This window comes from Nilaparvata lugens, chromosome 2 (assembly GCF_014356525.2).
Source record: "Nilaparvata lugens isolate BPH chromosome 2, ASM1435652v1, whole genome shotgun sequence".
NCBI classification, from domain to species: Eukaryota; Metazoa; Arthropoda; class Insecta; order Hemiptera; family Delphacidae; genus Nilaparvata; species Nilaparvata lugens.
In genome coordinates, this window is record NC_052505.1 from 68,576,015 (window position 1) to 68,600,954 (window position 24,940).

Sequence of the window (24,940 nt, forward strand, 5' to 3'; positions counted from 1 at the left end):
CCTTAAATTGGTTTTGGCCTTTCCACTTTTAGCAATTACTGCCAAAATTAAAATTGGAATGAATATGACACGCTCTTTTAATTTTACCGCGCAAGTGAATAATTGGACGTCCGGCACACAGTAAATAATTCTCTCCCAAGAAAATTTTGCACATGCGCAGAAAGCATGCTAGAAATTCTATTATTGTTTGATGATGTGTGAGTTTTTTTGATGTGTTAATGAAATCTCGTAGATTAAGTTTTTGGTTTCAAATTGCTCGGATTTTCCATAGTTACCTAATAATTATTCCAAAATTTAATTAGGAATTTTCCTATTTCACACTCACCTGGAGCGCTAGAGAAACTGAGCATGCGCATCATGATGAAATTTCATCAAGAGAGAAAGTTGGGTGATAGATTAGGATCAGAGGAGGAATCTCTTGATCTCTTCTCTGTGGATCAGATTAGATTTGTTTCCGTTTCCGGTTTTTGGACTTTCGGTTGTTTTGTCAGTTTTGCTTTTGCTTGAGATAGAAGACTTTTTGGCTAGGCAATTCAGTTTTATTATTGTTTATCAATTAATTTTAGTTGCTTTTCCAATAATGATTCTGATAAGTCACGTTTTTCAAGTTTTCAGGTTGTCGCCAAAGTATTAGAACCAATTTGTTTTGCTGTATTTTATTGTTTTAGTAGTTGTTGTAGGTTAACCTTATTTCAAACAATATAAACAATCAAGTTGAAAATGGAATAAAGTTTAATTGTTTGGAATAATCATGAATATATTTTCACGTACCGTGTAGTAAGCTTGAATTATTAAACTTTCCTTCAACATCAGCCATGTGCCAACGACAATCAGAGGTAAATTGTTATTTTAATTCAAATAACTTGTTAGCGTTGCGTAACTTTTAGTTAAAAACCAATCAATAAAATATTCATATTTTATTAAATATTGTTTATCCGTGTTCACAGAAGATTGCAAAGTTGGTAAATGAAGGTTTTTGTAGACTGCATTAACCTTTATCCCCTCGCGCATGCGGCAAATTGGCCGCATTTTTGTTATATTTCCTAATCTGGTAATTAGTAGTGAGAGTGCTATGTAATCCTCCCCCACTTTCTTCCCTAACTTTTTGAGCCCTAATCCAGCTCAGTTGGTGACTTGCTTGAGCTTAGGAGTGATTTTTAGCGTGTGACTACCGGGGAGCGGTCAAATTGCCGCCCGCGCTAACGCTTGTGTTGGGATCTCCACCAAGAATTTTTCTGCAAATATCTCTTCAAATCTATCATTTTTATTCACATTACAATGCATCATTTTCATCTCAAACAATTTGTAATGTATTTATTTTTTCAAGTTATCTCCTATGGCTTGTAAAATTGCAATAGCTAAACTGCAAGAAAACATAGAAGTGGATTAGATACTTCTAAGTTCTAGTGGATTGTAAACTTTTATTCATTATCAAATAGATATTCATCTAAATTTGTGAGTAGTAACTAAACTTTTTTCATTTTAACCAATCCCTGATATTTCAAATGAACAACTTTTTATACGACTAGTACGGCCGGTATTATCGTACACTGGTTCTATGACATAGATGAATTATCAAATGCCCTTGATGAAAAATATTACAGTTACATAATTACATTTAGGCCTATACTATTACAATATATAAGTGTACTAATACCATAATAGATCAACTATGGTCATATCTATGTCAATAATTTTATAAATGACAGAAAATTATCATTGATATTTAATAACGAGTCATCATAGTCTAATACCAGACTTAAAGGTTCACGAAGTATAGCCTACATAAATTATAGGTCATTATATGATATATCAAAATCGTATTATATCCTTGTAATAACTTATATTAGGCTATAGGGTAGTACTTGTAATCAGTGACATTAGAAATATATTATACACTTTGGAAATGAATAAACCTAAAAAAAATCAAGAGCGGCCAAATTGCCGCCGCGCAAGCGGAATTATACTCCACAAGGCGCGAGCGGATGAAGGTTAAACATAACCAATAGCTACAGCTTTGGATGTGATATTGGTTGATTTTTATACAAACGGGTTCTTTTAAACATAAACTAATCTTACAAATGGTAGATAATTGATAGAACTACTTTTAAATGAGAGTATTCGCAACTTAGGCTATGTCACAGTGTGTAATATAATTTAGAAGGAACCTTTCGGGGTTTTATGGGATGATCCAAAGTAGAAGCACAGTAAGAAGTATCTTCAGTAGCTAGGTCCTAATTAACTAAGATTACATACACAAACTCGCTGGAGTTACTCTTTTGATAGTAAACATAAAAATAATTCTTGAACTTATTTAGCCTAACTTTTACTTTTGACAAATCTTAATATGTGAGTTGATGTAATGCAACAGACTAATTTTTGAGAAATAGCCATAAGTTAAGCCATAAACTTAATAATCGGGAGCTTTGGCAGTTGAATTTATACCACCAGATTTATTCTGTTTTATTTTTTCTATGAGATTACTTCGACTTCTACTCTCATCCATTTTAACATATTTAAGGTCTCAACTATAAGAGCGTTTTTTGCGCTGAATTAATTTCGCGCGTCTACAGAAAATGCGGATCGTATTTTGATGGTATAGTTTACCCCATACGAAATAATGCATTTGTCTAATGATCTAAAATAAGTATATGTAATTGTGACGCTCTTATAGTTAGTGCCTTTTACATTTATACAGAGCCGAATCTACAGTTTTCATTAAAGGGTGCAAGCTAGTAGAAGCGTTTTAAAACCTTTAAAGGAACTGACGTATATTATTCAAAACAGATACTATATTTCTTGAAAAATGTTAACTATGGATGTAGAAAAAGAATTATTAAACGATCTCTCCGGTCCTTGGCGACCATAGCTAGATCAAGTTTAACATTTTTTTTTCAACTATTCGTTTTTGAATGAGAAACAAATGAATGCGATGATAAGTTGAATGATGGAAATTCATCATCTTTTACAATCACCTATTTTTTTACTAATTTTTCCTGAGTCACACCTTACCGTACTTGAAAAATTAGTACAAGGAAAAAGAGGAACCGTAAATATTGGACGTATTTTATGAGGGATTTCTCATATTCATAGCACGCCTCTAGAGCTCCAACCATGATAAGAAATTTATAACCATTTCATAAATTGAATTATTATTGAAATCAGTTAAATTCTTTTAGTTTATAGCCTATCTGCATTGAAATTAGATCCATGCTTATGAAATTAAAACGAGTTTTCAACATTGTCTTCTCATTGCTTAAGGTGCATCAAAACTTGACCATCTATTATTTTAAGAAAAAAAAACTTATATGGGAGCTTAAATCAATTTTTAAGATGAATATTTAATATTTTGGCCAAATGAAAAATCATTTGGCGTTCCCAAAACCCCGCTCCCGGTGCAAGTGCACCTTTTGCAGCAACCCCTAGATCCGACCCTGCATAAGCAGGGTGTTTACGAACTCTCTACCAATACTCTAGGCCATTGTTCCTGCGTAAAAAACATATCTAAATATCATATATAAATTGTCTGGGAGTCTTCAGTTACTCACACACCGCCAATTTTGCTTTTTTCACTTATTATTTTTACTAAATAATGGTTGAACATACGAAATTGAAACTTTGCACAATCATTTATAACTGGACAAAGCTATAAAATGTTATGATGATTATTTTCCAAATTCATAAAAAAATGGCGGCCATTTTAAATTTTGTTTCCCAAATAACTCAGAAACCGTTGGTTTCACAAAAACTTTACAAAAATAACTTTTTCTAGTAAATTCAATTACCTATCGATTGCTACCTGATCCAATGGCATCCATTGCTACCTAAGATTGAACCAATATTAACTGAGGTATTGCAGCTTTATTGGTTGGTGACCCACCTTTAAGAGGGTTGTGTAACGTTATTTTACTGTTTGAAACGACCTAAAATCGCTTACTATTAACATGCAATGCAAATAGAGATTGTTTGCATTATTGAGGCGACTCAATCAGCATGCCTTGGTTTGCACTGCAACAAACTTTCAGTGGTCATTCACAACTATATCTCAGTTCATATTGATCCAATCTTGAAAAATCGGGTACCAATCGATGAGCAATTTACTAAATTTACTAAACAATTTACTAAACAAATTATTGTAAAGTTTTTGTAAAACCAACGGTTTCTGAGTTATTTGAGAAACAAAATTTTGAATAGCCGCCATTTTGATTTATAAATTTGAAAAATTATCATAATTTTCTTGTAGCTTTGTCCAGTTTTTATAAATGATTATGCAAAGTTTCAGTTTCGTAAGTTCAACCATTATTTAGAAAAAAATAAATATAAATGAAAAAAGCAAAATGGTCGCTGTGTGAGTAAATGAAGACTTCCGGACAATTTATATATGATATTTAGATATGTTTTTTACCCAGAAACAATACCCTAGAGAATTGGTAGGGAGTTCATAAATACCCTTTATATCATAAACTATATTAGGTTATAAACTTTGTAAGAAACGATGTAGTTTTTTCTATATTGGCACATTTTCATCTATCCTGAATCTAGATCATTAAGGGCCGTTTGCACAGTCAAAGTTTAAACTCGATTTAATCAGCTGGTGGCTTGAACTCAAAATGAAACACATTATAACAATACGGATACGGATTTAATCCAGTTTAAAATGAAATTTAGTTTGAACTGTCACTGTGCAAACGGCCCTAAGACGTTCAATATTATTGTACATTATCAGTGCAGCTACTTATGTCATCCTGCCACATCATATTATATATATCAGTTTTTATCTAGTTATGTGGCCAGATATTATAAGTAGGTATGATATTGTACAATAATATTGACAGTTAGGGACCGCTTCAGAGAACAAGGATGAAATATTGAGAAAAATACATGCTGATTATGAGCTTATAGAGCATAGAATTTCTTCAATTTCCTCACGACTGTTGTAGCAGTTTTAATGTTGAATGTGATATCTTTAGTTTTGCAACAATATACTAATTGACAAAGTAAGTTGCAGGGAATGTTTGGGAAATAGTTTCTTGCTTTTTGCAGCTTTGTTAGGACTAGTTAACAGGTGAACACATCAAAAGTTCTCATCCTCATCCATTGCATGAATGGTTTAGTAGTTCATTTTTCGCTTTCATATGTAAAAAATTATCATTATAAGAGCAATGACAAACACTGTAACAAATTCTTATAAGAGCTTGAAATAATTATAACTAGACCATAAATTACATATCAAAGAATTTTTTTAATTTCATTATTAATTAGTACTTATAAAATTGCTTATCATTAAAATTATATTGGAAGAGCACAAAAAGGCGAATATTCCTCTTTCAAATTTAGATTATGAGTTTGAAACTTCACCAAAAAACGCCACTGAAAATATATCTCTGGCCGGCAGTACAAAGGTGTTAAGTCAATTTTTGGTCAAAATGAGTTATGTCAATAGGAAAATGTAGAAAAAAATTTGCTTTCAGATGGTACAAACGGCATAAGTCTACTATGAATATTACCTGAGTTATTGAAGATGGTATTTTAGTCACATCTCACATCATGATATAAAGGAATTTCACAGGATGGTACAAACGTCTTAAGTTGACTTATAACATTAGTATCATCTGTGATGAATTTCCCATTGCGGTACAAAAGTCTCAAGTCAACATATGGCATTCATATCGCACTTTTGGTATTTGAATCTTACTTGTGACGTTGGTACCACTGACACGTTTTTAGAATGATCATACTGGCAATGGCATAACACAGATTGAGCATTGAACATTGGACACTTGGAAAACATGACTGTATGGAATTGATTTGTTTTTGATTAATATTATTTCTATATAAAAAGAGAGAGTAGGGTTGTGTTTGTTCGTTAGTTCGCATCAAAACATGTCAACTTGTGGATTGCATACCGGAAAAACGGGAATGATTTAGATCTCCAAATTTTGCACATAGATTCTAAAAATATCAATCTCGTGCACCTGGAAGCCCAAATTTTAATTTTCCTTCTAGATTTTTCAAAATTAATGTTTAAATTTCATTAATGGTACATTCGATTTCATTAAAAAATCAACAAATCTCAAAATTAAAAAAGGAACATCTGTTTCTATATTGCTTTCTACCTGAAAAACATATTTTTGAAACTTCGTTTTACTGATGTACTGTTTAGTCCTACACGTGGCATGGATTATTAATTTTTCAGCTAGAAATTTTTGAGACTAAGTGCTAAATAAACGTTTACTGTTTCATCAATGCTGGATCGGCAATATGAAAACGCATGCAGTTAATATGTCTTTGAATGAAGGTGTTATTTACATAAAGAAATTATATTCTTCCATTTTTATTTAATTAAAATTTCAAAATTATTCGTGCCCTGATAGAATGAGTGACTCACTGTACAGTCAGTCGAAAATTTTAATATTGAAATGAGGGGTATTTTGGCAAGCTGAGCAAAAAAATAAGGTCATATGCACTTTTTCGTTATATCTTCAAATGAAAAATTAGTTTTGTGGGTTGTCAAATCTCCCTCTGAAAGGGAAACTATTCAACTTATTCTATCTTTTAGTAAAATAACAATGATCATCCATCCATGTATCATCTTCTATACTATAATAAAGGAAAGAACTGGATTATAAATGTAGCCTATACAGGGAAATTATGTTTGACGCATTATCACGTCAGAACTACTGGACTGATCAACTTGAAATTTTGCATATAGATTCTTGCTTAACTGAGGGTGGTTATAGATTAATTTTAAATTCTTCAAGATTTGATTACATCAAGTTTTCAATTATTTGTCATGTTTCCAGTTTGTATGGAATCAGCAGAAGATTTCTCTTAAGAGGTTAGACTGATTTATCGAAAATTTGAGTTTTATTCAATTTTTATTGTCATGCGTGAGGAGTTGCATTCTGGCTAAGTATTCATAGAATGGGACAAAATGACAATTTTGATAGTCATCAGCAAACCCTAATGTATTCAGCAAATAAAAACTCACACGTATCGGTCATGTTTATGAAGGCTGTATCTGATTTCCCACACATCCATACAATCAACCATAGATTTCTAGTTCCAGGACATACTCACATGGAATGTGATGTTGATCTTTCAATCATTGAAAAACGAAAGAAAAAGACCCAGGTATCAATTCACCACCCACATGATTGTTACCAGTTGGTACGGTCATGTGGCAAGAAGAATCCATTTGTGGTACACTAAATGAAGCAGGATCATTTTTTCAGCTTTTCCCAGTTGTTGAAAGAGGGTTTAGTTCTCAAGAAAAGAAACGATGAGAACAAAAAATTTTTCTGGCGCAACATACAATGGTTCCAGTATGTGAAGTCTGAAGTGGGTATTGTGCGTTACAAAGAGAGTTTAGGGGAAAATGTACCATTCAAAAGAATAAATTTCAAGAGAATGGGGAAAAACATTATGTCATTTACATGTAAAAAATCCTACAACGGGATTTTACCAATTAGTTTAGAGAAGAAAAATGATCTTTTGCCTCTGATTCCACCTCTATTCTACGAATTTTACAGGAGTCTGACAACCCATGCTTCACAGGCTTGTGATATGGATCCAGACCTGCGAGATGTAAATATTGATGAAGAGAATAATAGTTGATTTATTTTTTTATTAAACTAAGTAATATTCCAAATCAAATAAATATATTTTTCATCTGAAAGAGTATTTTGATCAATTTACCTGATCTAATCTATATGCAAGGAATCTGGTATTTTAGACATAAGTCAACAATCATTCATCAAATATGGATGCTCTCAACGGCTTAAGTCATAAAATTTGAATAAATATCAAATTCTATCTGATAATGATTAAATGCACCAGTACCATTCAGAACTGTGGATAAAAACGAATATAATTTGTTAACTTTGAAATGTAATGTGTTTCAAGTCTTGTGTTAGAATTTTTTGATATCTTCTTTCCTCTCTACTGGAAAATCAGATTTTTTGACTTAACACCTTTGTACTGCTGACCAGAGATATATGAAATATGTTTTAAAATTTAGAAAATTTACATTCTAAATTTTAGAAAAAATACACCCTAGAAAAAACTGTTTTTTGAAAAAGTGCATTTTTAGTGGTTAAAACGATGTTTCAGGTGAAAATGTGTAATAACAAACTTATAGGATAGTTAACCTAATTGAAATTTGTGATAAAATTGAATTTTCTCATTTTTCAATTACAAAATTACTATTTTTTAATGCTATTGTTATCTTTTCAAATTAAATTTAATAATATGTAGATTAAGGTAACTTCAAATCTGTTTTGTAAAAATTTGGAAAAAATAGCATAGACTCAGTCATCGAAATTTAAGCGATATTGAATTCAAGTTTTACATTATTAATTTTAAGATTAAACAGATTACCAAATGGAGATATTGATTGTTTTCAGCTTTGATGCTTATATTATTTGCAGGAGGTTTCGCTGCTGCGTATCAAGAAACAGTTGGAAGAGTTGTGGCATACTACTGAGCTGCTCATTCGTATCCTGTCAACAAATCTCCAACACACGAAAAACGCTCTCAAGCCTATCTTAACAGTTGAAAGACGCCCTATTCCAACATTGCCTGATCCTATTGTGATATCTGAACAGTTGGAGGCAAAATTGTGTGAGAAAATCGATCAAGTCATTAGCTTTACTCATAGTGCCGTTGAAAGGTCAAAGGGATGCTTGATGACTGTAGATGGTAAGCTCCAGAAGAAACTAGTAGTGAATCCCACAGCTGGACATTCGCGGCATTCAGATAGCACGTTAGGAAAAAATGTAAATGATGAATCTAATCTTAAATCAAAATTTTCGGGAAGAATTAGAAAATCTGCCGGGCACAATAATGCTGAGTTTTTGAAAACAACTTATGGATGTGCTTTTAGCAAACCAAAAAGAAATTCCAGTGATAAATCATCGAAATCAACCACAGTTTGTACCAAAAACCACCATAGTAGATTTACAGTGCGCAATCATACAAGTGAAAACATTTTGGACAATCCCTTCAAGGACATAGATGAATTGGTTAGAAGTGCAAAAACATGTTCTAAAAATGTTGTGCAAGTTGGTGTCGATTCTGTCCCAGATAATACAAAAATAGAATATTCAAGAACATCGATCAATCTTGAAGAAGCTATAAAGAAGGGATTTATTGAACCCCATAAAGAACTGATTCAATTTATCTCATCATACCGAAAATGTTTGGACCAATTATCTCACCCAACCAATCATTGTGAAAACGTTCATCGATCAAGATTTCTTCAGAAACTTGAAAAAAGGGTATGCTTCACTTCATTTATTTAATATTAAGCTGAAAATTTAGAGTAAATCACTATAGAGTCTATGAGACTTCATCACATCCCAATCAAGTTGTAATAGGAAGGATAACATCACATAATTATTTTCCAAGAAAAGGCATTATAAATAGGTCTGCAATATGCTGAATCGTTTATATTTTCAAACTTCTTCTATTAGAATTAGAAGGTAGATTCAACTCAATACGATTATGATGTAGCCCACTGTAACTTTATTTCACCTCAATAAATCGTTGAAAAAATATTCCATTCATACTTCGTAAAATTGATTGATTATACTCTGAATGAAACAATTTCAGACTTAAATACTTATGTTGCCATTATGCAAAATTTGAATCTTTTCATGCAGGCCCATATGACTGGATATATCATTTAATTTGACACCACAGTCTATGCAGAGTTTTAAATTAGAAGCTGATGTTGATGGCTGAAGCTAAAAATTAGGTGTCTTTCACAATACAAGGAGCATTGTTGTCAGGTGTACCTGGAAATCTATATGAGATAGAGCGCTCTACCTAATCTCAGATTGTAGAGTACAAAAATACGCCCAGAGGGATTTTGAATTATACATCTAAATGGTAACAATCGGTAGATATTGTTGATCAAAAACTAAAATACATCAAAATTGATTTTGTCCTCAAATTTCACTCATTTTTGAAAAATCAACTCAGTATTCATTGGAGATAGAGAGTTCCGAATGATCTCATTTTTTCAGAATTTTATAATCTAAGAAAAGGCAAGAGTAAATTTTTCTGTCCGATTACGAGATTTGGCAGAAATAGCTGAAAACTGGAAAATGAGCCGAAAATACGAGGTTTTTGGGCCACTCTGTATCTAGCACAAGGAAATTTTGCATGAAGAAATTGGTTCTTGACTTCTCTTATGTACCCAAATAATATACATATTAAAAAATCAGAACTACAATATAAATTATTTGCACCAATGTATATAGTGACTGGACTATTAACTGACATTTGTGATTAGAGAAAAAAGTTTTGCCAGAGTAACTCATCGTCCAGCTTTCCAACTAGTGTTCCAGTCTGGCAATGACTGGCCACCATGTTCATGTAGTTAATTATACTTGAAATGCAGTAGGCTACTTGAAAGTCTGATTCTAAAAGTAATAGCACATAAAGTGCTCAATAATATAAATAATCAATTTTCTTGTCAAGTACCTAAACATATTTGTATGAGATTTAAATGTCTATTCAAGCCTGTTGCTCCTTTTCCAATTGTTTATGAAATTTTGTGCGAAGAACAAAACTTAAATTGATGTTTACACTTTACACTAATGCCAATTTGTTCATATCATTCTTCACTAAACTGCTCAAGTATAATAAATTCATTTCTATACTACAATTACTCCTCATTAATACTTCCAATTATCTGTAATTGTTGAATTTAAGAAAAAGGGAAACTTACTTGATTTTGTTTTCTTAATCCATACTAAAAATTCTTTACTGGAGAGATAGATTATACAAATACTATCTATATCTTGCTGGTCAGGTTGTTCCAGTGGTTTGAAGTGTTACAACGTTATAACCTTCATGCCCGGTTTCAACAAGCTCGGTCAAGTCATTTGAACATGGACAAATTTATCTCAACACGGAATTCCATGTTTCAGAATGAGATGCTCTATGCAAGCAGTGACGATTCACAAAGAGAACTCCAGTTACATTTCGAGAATTCTTCTATTAATAGTGATGACACCGACAATTTATCAATTTTACTTGCAGCAAATTTCCAGGTATATATTGCACTCTCTTTTAATAATGCTATGGTCAATTTCTAAGTTTTTAATAATGAGATGGTCTATTACTAAGTTGTTTTAATAATGACATGGTCTATTTTTAAGTTGTTAGTAATGGTAGTAAAGTTGTTAGTAATCACTTTTAAGTAATCTATTGAAGTGTGTTCAAAAACCTAAATTTGGTCGTCTTATATTCATCTGCAGCTAGGAATGGAAACTGGAGGATCTCTTCCAACAAACTTTCCATTTAATTTTTAACACAAACTCCTCCGTAAACAAAACTTATCGCACACTCGTATATTTTTAGGTTGTACATAATGGAATTATACTGATTACATTGATATACTCTACTAAGTTACCACCCTGTAATATTATTACATCTCTAACAATCTGTCAGTTTACAATCTTATGTCTATCAACTTATTGTCGATTTTGTATTCATGATTATGAATATAAATCATCAGTATGGTTTAAATGGTTTAAGTGCTTCTAATTGAATTATCTAATGCTGGTCACTAACGACATGTATGATACAAATGAAATCATACATAAATCAAATCAAATAAATTTATTGTTTACATTACTTTTAACTTGTAACATTGTTTTGTCATCGCAGTGAAAGGCTTCCAGCAACATTTCTTGAGGTTAGGCTATTGTATTCCAATTTTTTGTGTTTATTTTTTCTTTACTGTTCTATTTGAGGGTAGTTTATCTTTCTATCATTATAATTTGTAATTTACCAGTGATTTATTTATTGTTTTTGGTTGTTTATTTTATGTTAGATGCCATGATGATGAACATGCATGTCCTACCGTTAGTTGCCAGCCTAAAGCTGCGTTTACACCAAAGTTATTAAAAAAAGTTTATTTCTCTGTCCTTAGCCTATAGATTATATTATTATATTATATAAACGGTAGCCACTAACAACAGGACAAGTGTGTTGAACATGAGTGAACACCCATGCTTGACTTACAAATTGGCGAAATGCTTCGAACAAACTTTTTTGGGGTTAGGTTTTTGTATATTCTTTTTTTGTTGTTTAATTTTTCTTTGCTGCTCAGAGGTTAAATTATTTTTGTATCATTATAATTTGTAATTTTCAAGTTGTTAGTAATGGTAGTAAAGTTGTTAGTAATCACTTTTAAGTAATCTATTGAAGTGTGTTCAAAAACCTAAATTTGGTCGTCTTATATTCATCTGCAGCTAGGAATGGAAACTGGAGGATCTCTTCCAACAAACTTTCCATTTAATTTTTAACACAAACTCCTCCGTAAACAAAACTTATCGCACACTCGTATATTTTTAGGTTGTACATAATGGAATTATACTGATTACATTGATATACTCTACTAAGTTACCACCCTGTAATATTATTACATCTCTAACAATCTGTCAGTTTACAATCTTATGTCTATCAACTTATTGTCGATTTTGTATTCATGATTATGAATATAAATCATCAGTATGGTTTAAATGGTTTAAGTGCTTCTAATTGAATTATCTAATGCTGGTCACTAACGACATGTATGATACAAATGAAATCATACATAAATCAAATCAAATAAATTTATTGTTTACATTACTTTTAACTTGTAACATTGTTTTGTCATCGCAGTGAAAGGCTTCCAGCAACATTTCTTGAGGTTAGGCTATTGTATTTCCAATTTTTTGTGTTTATTTTTTCTTTACTGTTCTATTTGAGGGTAGTTTATCTTTCTATCATTATAATTTGTAATTTACCAGTGATTTATTTATTGTTTTTGGTTGTTTATTTTATGTTAGATGCCATGATGATGAACATGCATGTCCTACCGTTAGTTGCCAGCCTAAAGCTGCGTTTACACCAAAGTTATTAAAAAAAGTTTATTTCTCTGTCCTTAGCCTATAGATTATATTATTATATTATATAAAACGGTAGCCACTAACAACAGGACAAGTGTGTTGAACATGAGTGAACACCCATGCTTGACTTACAAATTGGCGAAATGCTTCGAACAAACTTTTTTGGGGTTAGGTTTTTGTATATTCTTTTTTTGTTGTTTAATTTTTCTTTGCTGCTCAGAGGTTAAATTATTTTTGTATCATTATAATTTGTAATTTTCAAGTTGTTTATTTATTTTTATGTTAGAAGCTCCTATCAAACAACTGTTTCTCATTCAAAACTTTTCTCTGATGTCACAACATGAATGATGAGCATGTGTGTTCACACATGTTCAATACACTTGTGTGTCCTGTCCTGTCTATGTTCTAGTGGCCACTCTAAGTCATTACGTATTTCTCATCATGTAAGTTTAGGACGTATAGTGTATCTTGTGGTAATATATTTTTTTTTACCAAGAGTTGAATAGCTCGATGTTTTTCAATTTGTAGACATGCCTCAGAAATACAAAGGATCTCACCAGTGGATGGATTTAGAAACGGAAAAGCTGGAATCAATCTTATGGAAACAACATCTGTATCTTCTGGAAATTATTGACTCAGATTTGAACAACATCAGCAGCATCGAAAATAGGGCCATCCTATCGAAGATATCAACATCATTAAGAAGTATTGTGCCATATTGACATTTGAGGTAACTGTTACTCTAGCCATTGTTCGTCGTAAGTGAAAAAGCTTTCAAATGTATTTCGAATTAGCTAGCAGCTCCTTTATATAGTTTAATTATCCATGTTAATAAATTTATTTGTGTATTTGGGGTTAGGAGTGCTTTACCATTCCACTCAATTGGAAGTGCAGAAGGGTCAATTACTTTTTTAAATACCGATCAAAATTAAATAAAATTAAAAAGTTGATTGAAATAAATACTGAAATCAAATATATTTGAATGAATATTGGAAGTAGATATTCAAATTTGAAGATACCATCCACATATCTATGTAACAGTACCAATGAAAATGTCCGGTACAGTTAGAATAAGTTTCCTATAAGTTCTAATAGTACTATTCACACTAATGGCACGGCCGGGCTGAGTGGGGATAGTCCCATTAAAACAGTAGACCTCGCGCAGTTATAAACTACAGTCTCCTCTTATACTGCCCACCAGAGTAAATTCAGTCCTGTCCTGTCGTGTCGGCAAGATATCGTTGTATGAACGACTAATGGCTGTTTGGGTTGTTGTATCGACAATGCTAATAATTTGATGTAAACAGCTATATGCTACTATCATCAAAAGCTTACCGAGTTGAAAGCAGAGAAAAGTCGGGAGAAAATACTATGCTACTCCAAGTTATTAGTAATTGCATGCAATTAATAGTCCCTATTTCTTTCCATAAGTTCAAAAGAGAATCACACACTTCTTCACTTGCTTCCAGACCATTGATAGCATTATGCAGATTCTGTTGTCCATCAGAGTCTTGAAGAAAAATGTTATGTTCTTTTGAGAAGGTTATGCTTCTGAAAATCATTCTCATCTCTCATTATTCTTGTTTTACTTCATTCGATGACTTTCTTCACAATCTCCAGTGATATCCACAATGATGTCAACATACTTGAACAGAATATCTTTGATGGAAGATTTACATAGTAGCAGCCATTTTAGGAAAGCCTTTGAAGAACTAGCTATTCCATTCACTCAGTTTTGGATGATCGAATGAGGGTTTGCTCCAAAGCATGATCGGTTGTCACATTTATTAAATTTTCAAGGTTTCATTTGACAGAGTGTCAATGTATTGACTGTATAGAGTTAATGTTTCCTTATTGAAATTATATTCTACTTCTATGGGTATTTTTTTAAATTTTTTAGATATAACACAGACTCCATAACATAGTTTGTGTGATTGAAATGAATACAATTTAAGATAATTTAAACTATGTTACAATAATCAGTCATAAATTTCAAGTAGTCATTGATTTTGCATCGTGATTCTAAAAAAATTCCACAAATAGCTCCTGACTTCTTTCAAATATACTTTGACAATAACTGGCCACCATGTTCATGTAGTTAATTATACTTGAAATGCAGTAGGCTACTTGAAAGTCTGATTCTAAAAGTAATAGCACATAAAGTGCTCAATAATATAAATAATCAATTTTCTTGTCAAGTACCTAAACATATTTGTATGAGATTTAAATGTCTATTCAAGCCTGTTGCTCCTTTTCCAATTGTTTATGAAATTTTGTGCGAAGAACAAAACTTAAATTGATGTTTACACTTTACACTAATGCCAATTTGTTCATATCATTCTTCACTAAACTGCTCAAGTATAATAAATTCATTTCTATACTACAATTACTCCTCATTAATACTTCCAATTATCTGTAATTGTTGAATTTAAGAAAAAGGGAAACTTACTTGATTTTGTTTTCTTAATCCATACTAAAAATTCTTTACTGGAGAGATAGATTATACAAATACTATCTATATCTTGCTGGTCAGGTTGTTCCAGTGGTTTGAAGTGTTACAACGTTATAACCTTCATGCCCGGTTTCAACAAGCTCGGTCAAGTCATTTGAACATGGACAAATTTATCTCAACACGGAATTCCATGTTTCAGAATGAGATGCTCTATGCAAGCAGTGACGATTCACAAAGAGAACTCCAGTTACATTTCGAGAATTCTTCTATTAATAGTGATGACACCGACAATTTATCAAATTTTACTTGCAGCAAATTTCCAGGTATATATTGCACTCTCTTTTAATAATGCTATGGTCAATTTCTAAGTTTTTAATAATGAGATGGTCTATTACTAAGTTGTTTTAATAATGACATGGTCTATTTTTAAGTTGTTAGTAATGGTAGTAAAGTTGTTAGTAATCACTTTTAAGTAATCTATTGAAGTGTGTTCAAAAACCTAAATTTGGTCGTCTTATATTCATCTGCAGCTAGGAATGGAACTGGAGGATCTCTTCCAACAAACTTTCCATTTAATTTTTAACACAAACTCCTCCGTAAACAAAACTTATCGCACACTCGTATATTTTTAGGTTGTACATAATGGAATTATACTGATTACATTGATATACTCTACTAAGTTACCACCCTGTAATATTATTACATCTCTAACAATCTGTCAGTTTACAATCTTATGTCTATCAACTTATTGTCGATTTTGTATTCATGATTATGAATATAAATCATCAGTATGGTTTAAATGGTTTAAGTGCTTCTAATTGAATTATCTAATGCTGGTCACTAACGACATGTATGATACAAATGAAATCATACATAAATCAAATCAAATAAATTTATTGTTTACATTACTTTTAACTTGTAACATTGTTTTGTCATCGCAGTGAAAGGCTTCCAGCAACATTTCTTGAGGTTAGGCTATTGTATTTCCAATTTTTTGTGTTTATTTTTTCTTTACTGTTCTATTTGAGGGTAGTTTATCTTTCTATCATTATAATTTGTAATTTACCAGTGATTTATTTATTGTTTTTGGTTGTTTATTTTATGTTAGATGCCATGATGATGAACATGCATGTCCTACCGTTAGTTGCCAGCCTAAAGCTGCGTTTACACCAAAGTTATTAAAAAAAGTTTATTTCTCTGTCCTTAGCCTATAGATTATATTATTATATTATATAAAACGGTAGCCACTAACAACAGGACAAGTGTGTTGAACATGAGTGAACACCCATGCTTGACTTACAAATTGGCGAAATGCTTCGAACAAACTTTTTTGGGGTTAGGTTTTTGTATATTCTTTTTTTGTTGTTTAATTTTTCTTTGCTGCTCAGAGGTTAAATTATTTTTGTATCATTATAATTTGTAATTTTCAAGTTGTTTATTTATTTTTATGTTAGAAGCTCCTATCAAACAACTGTTTCTCATTCAAAACTTTTCTCTGATGTCACAACATGAATGATGAGCATGTGTGTTCACACATGTTCAATACACTTGTGTGTCCTGTCCTGTCTATGTTCTAGTGGCCACTCTAAGTCATTACGTATTTCTCATCATGTAAGTTTAGGACGTATAGTGTATCTTGTGGTAATATATTTTTTTTTACCAAGAGTTGAATAGCTCGATGTTTTTCAATTTGTAGACATGCCTCAGAAATACAAAGGATCTCACCAGTGGATGGATTTAGAAACGGAAAAGCTGGAATCAATCTTATGGAAACAACATCTGTATCTTCTGGAAATTATTGACTCAGATTTGAACAACATCAGCAGCATCGAAAATAGGGCCATCCTATCGAAGATATCAACATCATTAAGAAGTATTGTGCCATATTGACATTTGAGGTAACTGTTACTCTAGCCATTGTTCGTCGTAAGTGAAAAAGCTTTCAAATGTATTTCGAATTAGCTAGCAGCTCCTTTATATAGTTTAATTATCCATGTTAATAAATTTATTTGTGTATTTGGGGTTAGGAGTGCTTTACCATTCCACTCAATTGGAAGTGCAGAAGGGTCAATTACTTTTTTAAATACCGATCAAAATTAAATAAAATTAAAAAGTTGATTGAAATAAATACTGAAATCAAATATATTTGAATGAATATTGGAAGTAGATATTCAAATTTGAAGATACCATCCACATATCTATGTAACAGTACCAATGAAAATGTCCGGTACAGTTAGAATAAGTTTCCTATAAGTTCTAATAGTACTATTCACACTAATGGCACGGCCGGGCTGAGTGGGGATAGTCCCATTAAAACAGTAGACCTCGCGCAGTTATAAACTACAGTCTCCTCTTATACTGCCCACCAGAGTAAATTCAGTCCTGTCCTGTCGTGTCGGCAAGATATCGTTGTATGAACGACTAATGGCTGTTTGGGTTGTTGTATCGACAATGCTAATAATTTGATGTAAACAGCTATATGCTACTATCATCAAAAGCTTACCGAGTTGAAAGCAGAGAAAAGTCGGGAGAAAATACTATGCTACTCCAAGTTATTAGTAATTGCATGCAATTAATAGTCCACAAACAGCTGTGTTTTAATTAAGTTACATTGAGATATTGAATTGCATGCGATTTATAATCCACTCGACAGCTGGTTTATGATGAATAATTCTATATTCTAATTTTTACTCTAATATTGGCGTATGAAGGAGGCTCCTTTTCCTTTTATATTATCCTTGACATTTTCAAAAACCTTAAATATACGTCGACGCGCAATTTAAAAAGGAACATACCTGTCAAATTTCATGAAAATCTATTGCTCGTTTCGTTGTAATGCGCAACATATAAACATTAAGAGAAATGCAAAACCGTCGACTTGAATCTTAGACCTCACTTCGCTCGGTCAATAATATTTTCACTGTACCGGACATGAAAACTGATACTGATATGTAGAATTCAGCCTAAGTTCAACACAAATGTTATAAAAAGATAAAAAGGACTAATGAGTGAGTCAATTATTTTCTTAGATGATGAAAGAATGCTCAGCTAGTATTTTTAGGTGACTGCAACAAAAATGATTATTAGTTCTTCCGCGGTTTCATTATTGTACACTTATTGAGAACTATGGTATATAGAAACTATTCATAACTTATTTTGTCCAGACTTCTATGATTTAGAAACAAAGGTCTCTAAAAAAACTCTCAATCATCCTTAGCAACAACGATCTCTGACAACATAACAAAACGACAGTTACAATAGTAATAATGGGCCGGGTGTATAAAGACGAGTATGAAAATTAAATTATAGATCAGCATCAAGAAACAAGTAAACCCAAAAATCGAAGTTAATAAAATGTTACTGGCAAGTAAATTCTTCCAACGTAAATTTTCAACGTAGCCTGATATCTAACTTGTATTTGTCTATAGTGTATTTAACAAAGTAACGACGATTTAAACAGAAAATTGTATGTGCGTCCCAGCATGCTTATCACATAGCTTTCACCAGAACTAAACACATCAAAATGTATTTATATATTTTTCTTATATTTGATTTTTGTTAAAAAAACGAAAAAAATAGGGTGGTTGCTTCCTATCCTCTGTTATTAGCTACCACCTTCTTGTATTGTGTCTCAAATAAATCACATTTATATGTGATTTGTTACTTTCTTCAAGTCGTATGCTTGAGCACCAGGTTTTGGAAACCTTAATAATTTGTTCAATAAAAAATTGAAAACTTATATTAACAGTTATTGTGCATTCATGACAATGAATTCTAGAAAATAGTGTTTGGTGCTGATAATATGGGTGCGTTGCAGCTACTGCTGGCATATATCCAGCGAATAGAGTTCCTTGTCCTGGAATTGGATTGTAACACTGGCATTTCTCCACTTGAAGTATATTTACTCCAGGTACTTGTGTGGTTCAAAATGGAATTCGCTGTTTTTATTCTATTCTACTTTGATTTCTTGATTTAGTACTGTATTGGTCTCCCACCCATCATATTGTTTTAGCTGGGTCACGGTTCCATGTTCCTTCAGCATATAAAAGCAAGGTAGATGAGTGCATGATCTGTGCACAAATTCGTGTTAGGAAGGTCAAGAAATTTTGCTCTGTCCAACTTTTCCTAAAGAATTTTCTCCCTTAACTTGTTTATAGCATTTATCACTCTTCTAACAGAGAAATAGCCGCGATAATTCTCTAACTGTAACCTTCAGGTTAAATATTTCTGGCAGTAATTTGAAAAGTCAATATCTTTTGATTAGAAGTGACAATAGTGAATACTCGTTCCTTATTTGTCGTCAAATAACATGCATTGACTATGAGGAAAAAGTCGTTACCTATAATGCCATTTTCGACAAGGTTACATATTACATAATTCAGCAATTTCTTGCATTCAACAAGAAGTTATTTACTACATCTTTAGAGTAGGGTTTTATTTAGACTTGTTGGGACAATAGCCCAAGTTTGCTTTTTACAATAACACTCGCACTTTTTTCATGTTGAAGGTGATTTCACTTCGATTTTTGAACGTGTAACCTCTCAAAATTCTCCAATTGAACATTAATTTGTACTTTTGACGGTCTTCTTAAAAGATCCTTGTAAACATAATCAAACTTCAACTTATACTGGATAATACGAGATGGATTGTATTCTATTTCATAAATATCTGTCACAACAGAGCCTCTAGCCTCACGTCCTGGAGTAATTGGTGAATAATTTTAATTGAATTATCATTGAACAAATCTAATCTTTGGAGAAGTCATTCTCAATTACTTCAATTGAAAAGGAAACTAATCCATCCTATCATAGAGTGCCTTACGAACTCGAAGGAAGGAATCTGTGCTCTACAGCTTATTTTATATTCTGGAAATATAAAAAAAAGAGAAATCAAAAGAGAAATTTGTACAGTACTCCGGAACCAAATTATTATTATCATTCTCTGGATCAATAAAAAATTAGGATTCTTCATCATAGTCTTGAATTGATGGCTCTGGATTGGTGTTTAGAACCTTGGTTGATGAAGGAAGGCTTTCATACCATCCATGCAGCTCGATTGGAATGATGTTCTTTTTGCACATCATTAGAAGATCCTTTTTCTTCTCCACTGATATGGGAAGCCTACTGTTGTACAGCCGTGGAATAGTTTCAATAGCTATAGCCTACTACTAGTTTTTTCGCTTTTTCAATTGAGTGTTAATCTTCTTATACGGGCTCGTGTGGTCATACCTATGAAACATCGTGTTTTCAGATGATTTTTGATATTTGAAGCATTTTACTTGAAGCCAATTCACAGTATCGCCATTTTCATCAATCGATTTACGAGTTTTGATTAGGTTCTTCGATAAAAATTTCAGATCTGAAAAATTGGTGAAATTCATCTCTCTCACTGTGTAAGGATTCTTTTTTGAAATGCGTGCTTTTTTCATGACGTTTATCCACTTATGTACACTAAAAACAACATATTTTTCCATAACATATGGAATCAACCTCCATGAATGTGTGTCCACTCTCAAGGAATTTATGTTCAATTATCTCGAAATGCATTGTTTGTACAGCATGCAGAAGAAGTGCAGATATTTGAACATTTCTATTTTGTCCACCGCACATATCTGAATACAAAGAAATTTCGGTAATTTCAGGACCAAGTTGCTGTAAATATTGGAATAAGCAAGATCCAATCTCACAACTGCCTCTTTTCCCATTTATTTCTGTCCACACATAACAGAATGCATCATTAGGCAGCGAAGATTCATAAATTGTTAAATTATACATATTCAGTTTTCTCAAATAGTACATGAGGCTCACTTCAAAAGATGGAATTTGTAAAACCTTCTGCAGATCAAACGTAACAGACTTGTATGATTTATCAATACCAGATCTCTGTTAATCGGCATCTTTTGCAGCCATTGATTCTGTTTTACGCAAATGATGCTGCTGATAATTTTCTTCTAGTGTTAGCTTTACTTCAGGGGGTGCATTCTGATATATCGTACATGTCTCGCATTGGTCCTTTTTAGGATTGAAGAAAGACAAATTGTAATGCTTGCCAAAAACTCTTTTATAAGTAATAAGACTGACCGAATTCACTTTCTCTGCAATACAAACTTCTTTGTATAATCTATACATAACATTTATGTTCAATTTCGAGTCCAAGTATTTTCTATTTGAACTTTTCCGAGTGTAATGACTCTCTAAGTTGGGAAACTGTGCTTCTTAACTATGTTGATATCCTATTCTGGAGTTTTATTGGTTGGTTCCTTACGGCCTCTTTCATCTGGATGTGAAAAATTCCCATACTGATCTTTCCCAGCAAATGCTGTTGAAATTGGGATATTTGAAATGCACAGAGTGCTACAAAAAAACTTCTGAAAAACCCTAAACTTATCACCAGATATCTGGTCTAAGCATTGCACAATGGACTTTGCTGAGTTTCCATATTACTCTGACATCGCTTGAAATGAAGCTATAATTCGAAATTTTGTAATATCTGAAATTTTATCATTTAAAAGCATGAGAGTCAAATAACAATGAGGATTGCTGATTCGCTTCGATTCTGTTTGATTTTTTATACAATGAATTGAAGTATTGACTAATTTTTATATTATTGGATTTTACTATTTTCATTTCAGTTTTGAAATCAACTAACTTATGATTAACAGCTAATTGTTTTTCTATATTATTACGAAGATTCATTTTGTACCTTGATAGTAGAGCCATATCTCGAAAATCTGATTTTTCAGGAGAGCAAATCGAAAGTTTATATCCTTATTATAAAATATTTTTCATCATGTATTAAATATTTTTCATCATTACTTAGTGTATCTGTAGATTGAAAATTGATAGATTTTTGCTACGTTTGGCTAGCAGCTTTAACCCTGTTATTTGCTCTATAATAATTTTCCAGTGGATCGGAAATTACTTGAAACCTTATCTAATCACGCATAAGTCTCACATGATTTGTGGACTTTATCCTCTGAGAAAAACAAAACGTCTGTTTAACATGAGAATAGGTGCGAATAAATTATAACGACTGTTTATAGAATGAAATTTATTACTCAGTTTAACATCTAATATTCATAATCGTTTTCATTATTCATGAATTCGTCTGTATTTTCAGTTGGTGCACAGCACTGTTCAAAAAAATTGTGGTGAACAGACGGAATTGCATGGTTTTTACATAGATCAAGCAGATCTTTATGCTTTTCTGATGTTATTTTCGGAACTTCATTATAAGCATTCTTCAGACGAAGTGTCAGTGTTTGTCTTCCGCTTTGCCTTCTTCTCAAATTGACCTTGTAAGTTGCTTGATCGAACTCGGTCTTATAACAAAAGAGGTTCTAACGTGAATGATTCTAATCTCATTCCGACAAACCTTCTCTCCCTCTTTGTTTGTTCCCCAGTTACTTCCACATTGTTTAGAAAGATCTTTAAAATTTTTAATGTCATTAGTGTCTGTTTCATTAACAATGAACGGTTTCCCCGATTTTTTCGCGGATTTGATCACCCCACACCACTGAGCTGGATGTGTCTAGATTTCAATATTCGTTTTTTCTCCTTCTCTATTACCGAATGCATCGTGTCACCCTCATCTGTGTATGCCCAACGAAAAGGAACTTGTGTGTTATCTTCTCAATTTCTAAATGTGCTACAGCAAAACAATACAGGGCAACCATCGATTTGTTTTTGTTCGGCCCAGCACAGTTGTCCAAGTAGAAGCTAACTCATATTTGTGGCATCAAATATGAATAAACGAATGTTGCTATTCCGTTGACACCCCTAGGTGCTATATTCTCTGACCCTGTTTTTCTTTTATACTGAAAATCGTGAAGTTTTAGCAATTGAGCTTTCTTTTGTAAAAAACACGGATACTTCACCTCAAGGGACAGCGACACCTGTAAATCAAAGCATGACAGAATATTTGATCGCACAGTTTGTAAAATTTCATCTTACACCCGTGACCCTCACGCTCCCCTAACCAATGGGTTGCATCTTTTTACTTCTTCTATATCATCATCTTCTAGTGACTAGAGATAAGTTATAAATATACTTACATTATTCCCTTGTCATTATTCCCTTACATTATTCCATTCATATATACTATTCCTCGATTACATCCAAGGTCAATTTGACCCTCAAAATCTGAAATGCATGTGTATACAAACCAGGGCCATAGAATAGGTACATTCAAATTTTGGACATTCTATTAACTAATTAGGAGGTTATATCAAATAGAAACAATTTTGGTGTCTTGCTTTGTGCTAATTGGCAACCTCCCAATGCAACATATTTTGTTGAATTAAATCGCTGAAAATTTAATGATTATTTAAAATGCCTACCAGATAAACTAAAACACTTTACAACTTACAAGCATAAACATAACCTCAAAGGAATCTTTTGTTCTGTTGAGTGCTGACTTGATAATGCTGATTTGATCATAATGTTTGTACTTTGAACTGCTAGTATATCTTATGTCTACAGGATAAAAAAATTAACATCAACATTCCAGACTTTTAAAATAATTGAAATATCATACTACTCATTTCACATAAGCTATTATCAAAACAAAAAATGAATATATAATTTTCCAGGTTAAGTGCAAATCCTAGACTCTTGGGTTTTGTTTATTATGCCATTGCCGTCTCTATACGTATAACCATTGCTGTATAGAGACGGCAATTATTATGCTCCCATATGAAAAGCATGGGGAATGACGGTTCTAGATAGCCTTACAACCAAAAACTAAACCATCGCGTGGGCTCAGTACAACAGGGTCTAACTAGCACAAACCTAACTTTTGGAAACAAGAGACTGAAATTGTATGTACCGTACTGATAACTATTATTTTTACTTACAATAATTATATGTTGTGAATGCCTTCTCTCAATAGCAATTTATTGTAGAAGAATTTTCCAATTCTACTTTTACCTCAGTTAATTCTTATTTTAATATAACATGCATATTAATATTTAGTTAGAACCGTATTGCACTTATAACCTCATTTATATAATGCAAGCAAGTTCCAACTACCAGGTAGAACCTTACTGATCTTGAATTTGTTTTTAATTCAAAACAATATAGTTCTATTTGACAGTTACAACCATATTGCATTAATAATAATTTGTAGAAAAATAAAAAATCATGTGTGATAGAGGATTATGAATAAAAAAAACAAAACAATTACGTTGCATGAAAATGATATAATTGAATAATAATAATAGTACCAGAAAATACATGTAAATTAGACTGTATAACATTCTTTGAAACAGAATTTTTTATTCTTTTGATTGCAGAATTGCTCTATAGTATTCTCTGTCTAGTAAAGGTAAACAATGGTGCATAAAAATGGTACAATAAGATGATATAAAAAATGAGTTACATGATAATGATATGAGGTATAGAAAATACATATAAGTCAAGATATACCATAAATTTGTTTTTACAGAAAAATGTTTATTCAATTGATTTCAGAATTATTGCTCTAGTACTATAGTATTCTCTGTCAAGTAAAGGAAAACAATGACGTTGCACCAAAATGATATAAGAAGATTACATACCGGTAATAATGATATGGAATATAGAAA

At 32.1% G+C, this 24,940-nt stretch overlaps 1 protein-coding gene across 3 annotated transcripts; it reads left to right on the forward strand.

The window, feature by feature from the left end:
* Nucleotides 1-439: 439 nt before the first annotated feature.
* On the forward strand, nt 440-20,655 carry LOC120349948. 3 transcript variants are annotated; one of them, XM_039421530.1, is made up of 4 exons: nt 440-836; nt 8,430-9,278; nt 15,557-15,680; nt 17,054-20,655. In XM_039421530.1, the coding sequence occupies exons 1-4, from the start codon at nt 816-818 to the stop codon at nt 17,245-17,247; spliced, it is 1,188 nt and encodes a 395-aa protein (XP_039277464.1). In that variant the 5' UTR covers nt 440-815; the 3' UTR covers nt 17,248-20,655. The 3 variants fall into 3 exon arrangements, with proteins under 3 accessions (XP_039277464.1, XP_039277465.1, XP_039277466.1); XM_039421531.1 differs by lacking the exons at nt 15,557-15,680; nt 17,054-20,655 and adding exons at nt 10,938-11,060; nt 13,434-14,167 and having other exon boundaries at nt 458-836; XM_039421532.1 differs by lacking the exons at nt 8,430-9,278; nt 15,557-15,680; nt 17,054-20,655 and adding exons at nt 10,938-11,060; nt 13,434-14,167 and having other exon boundaries at nt 459-836.
* The last annotated feature ends 4,285 nt before the right edge of the window (nt 20,656-24,940 follow it).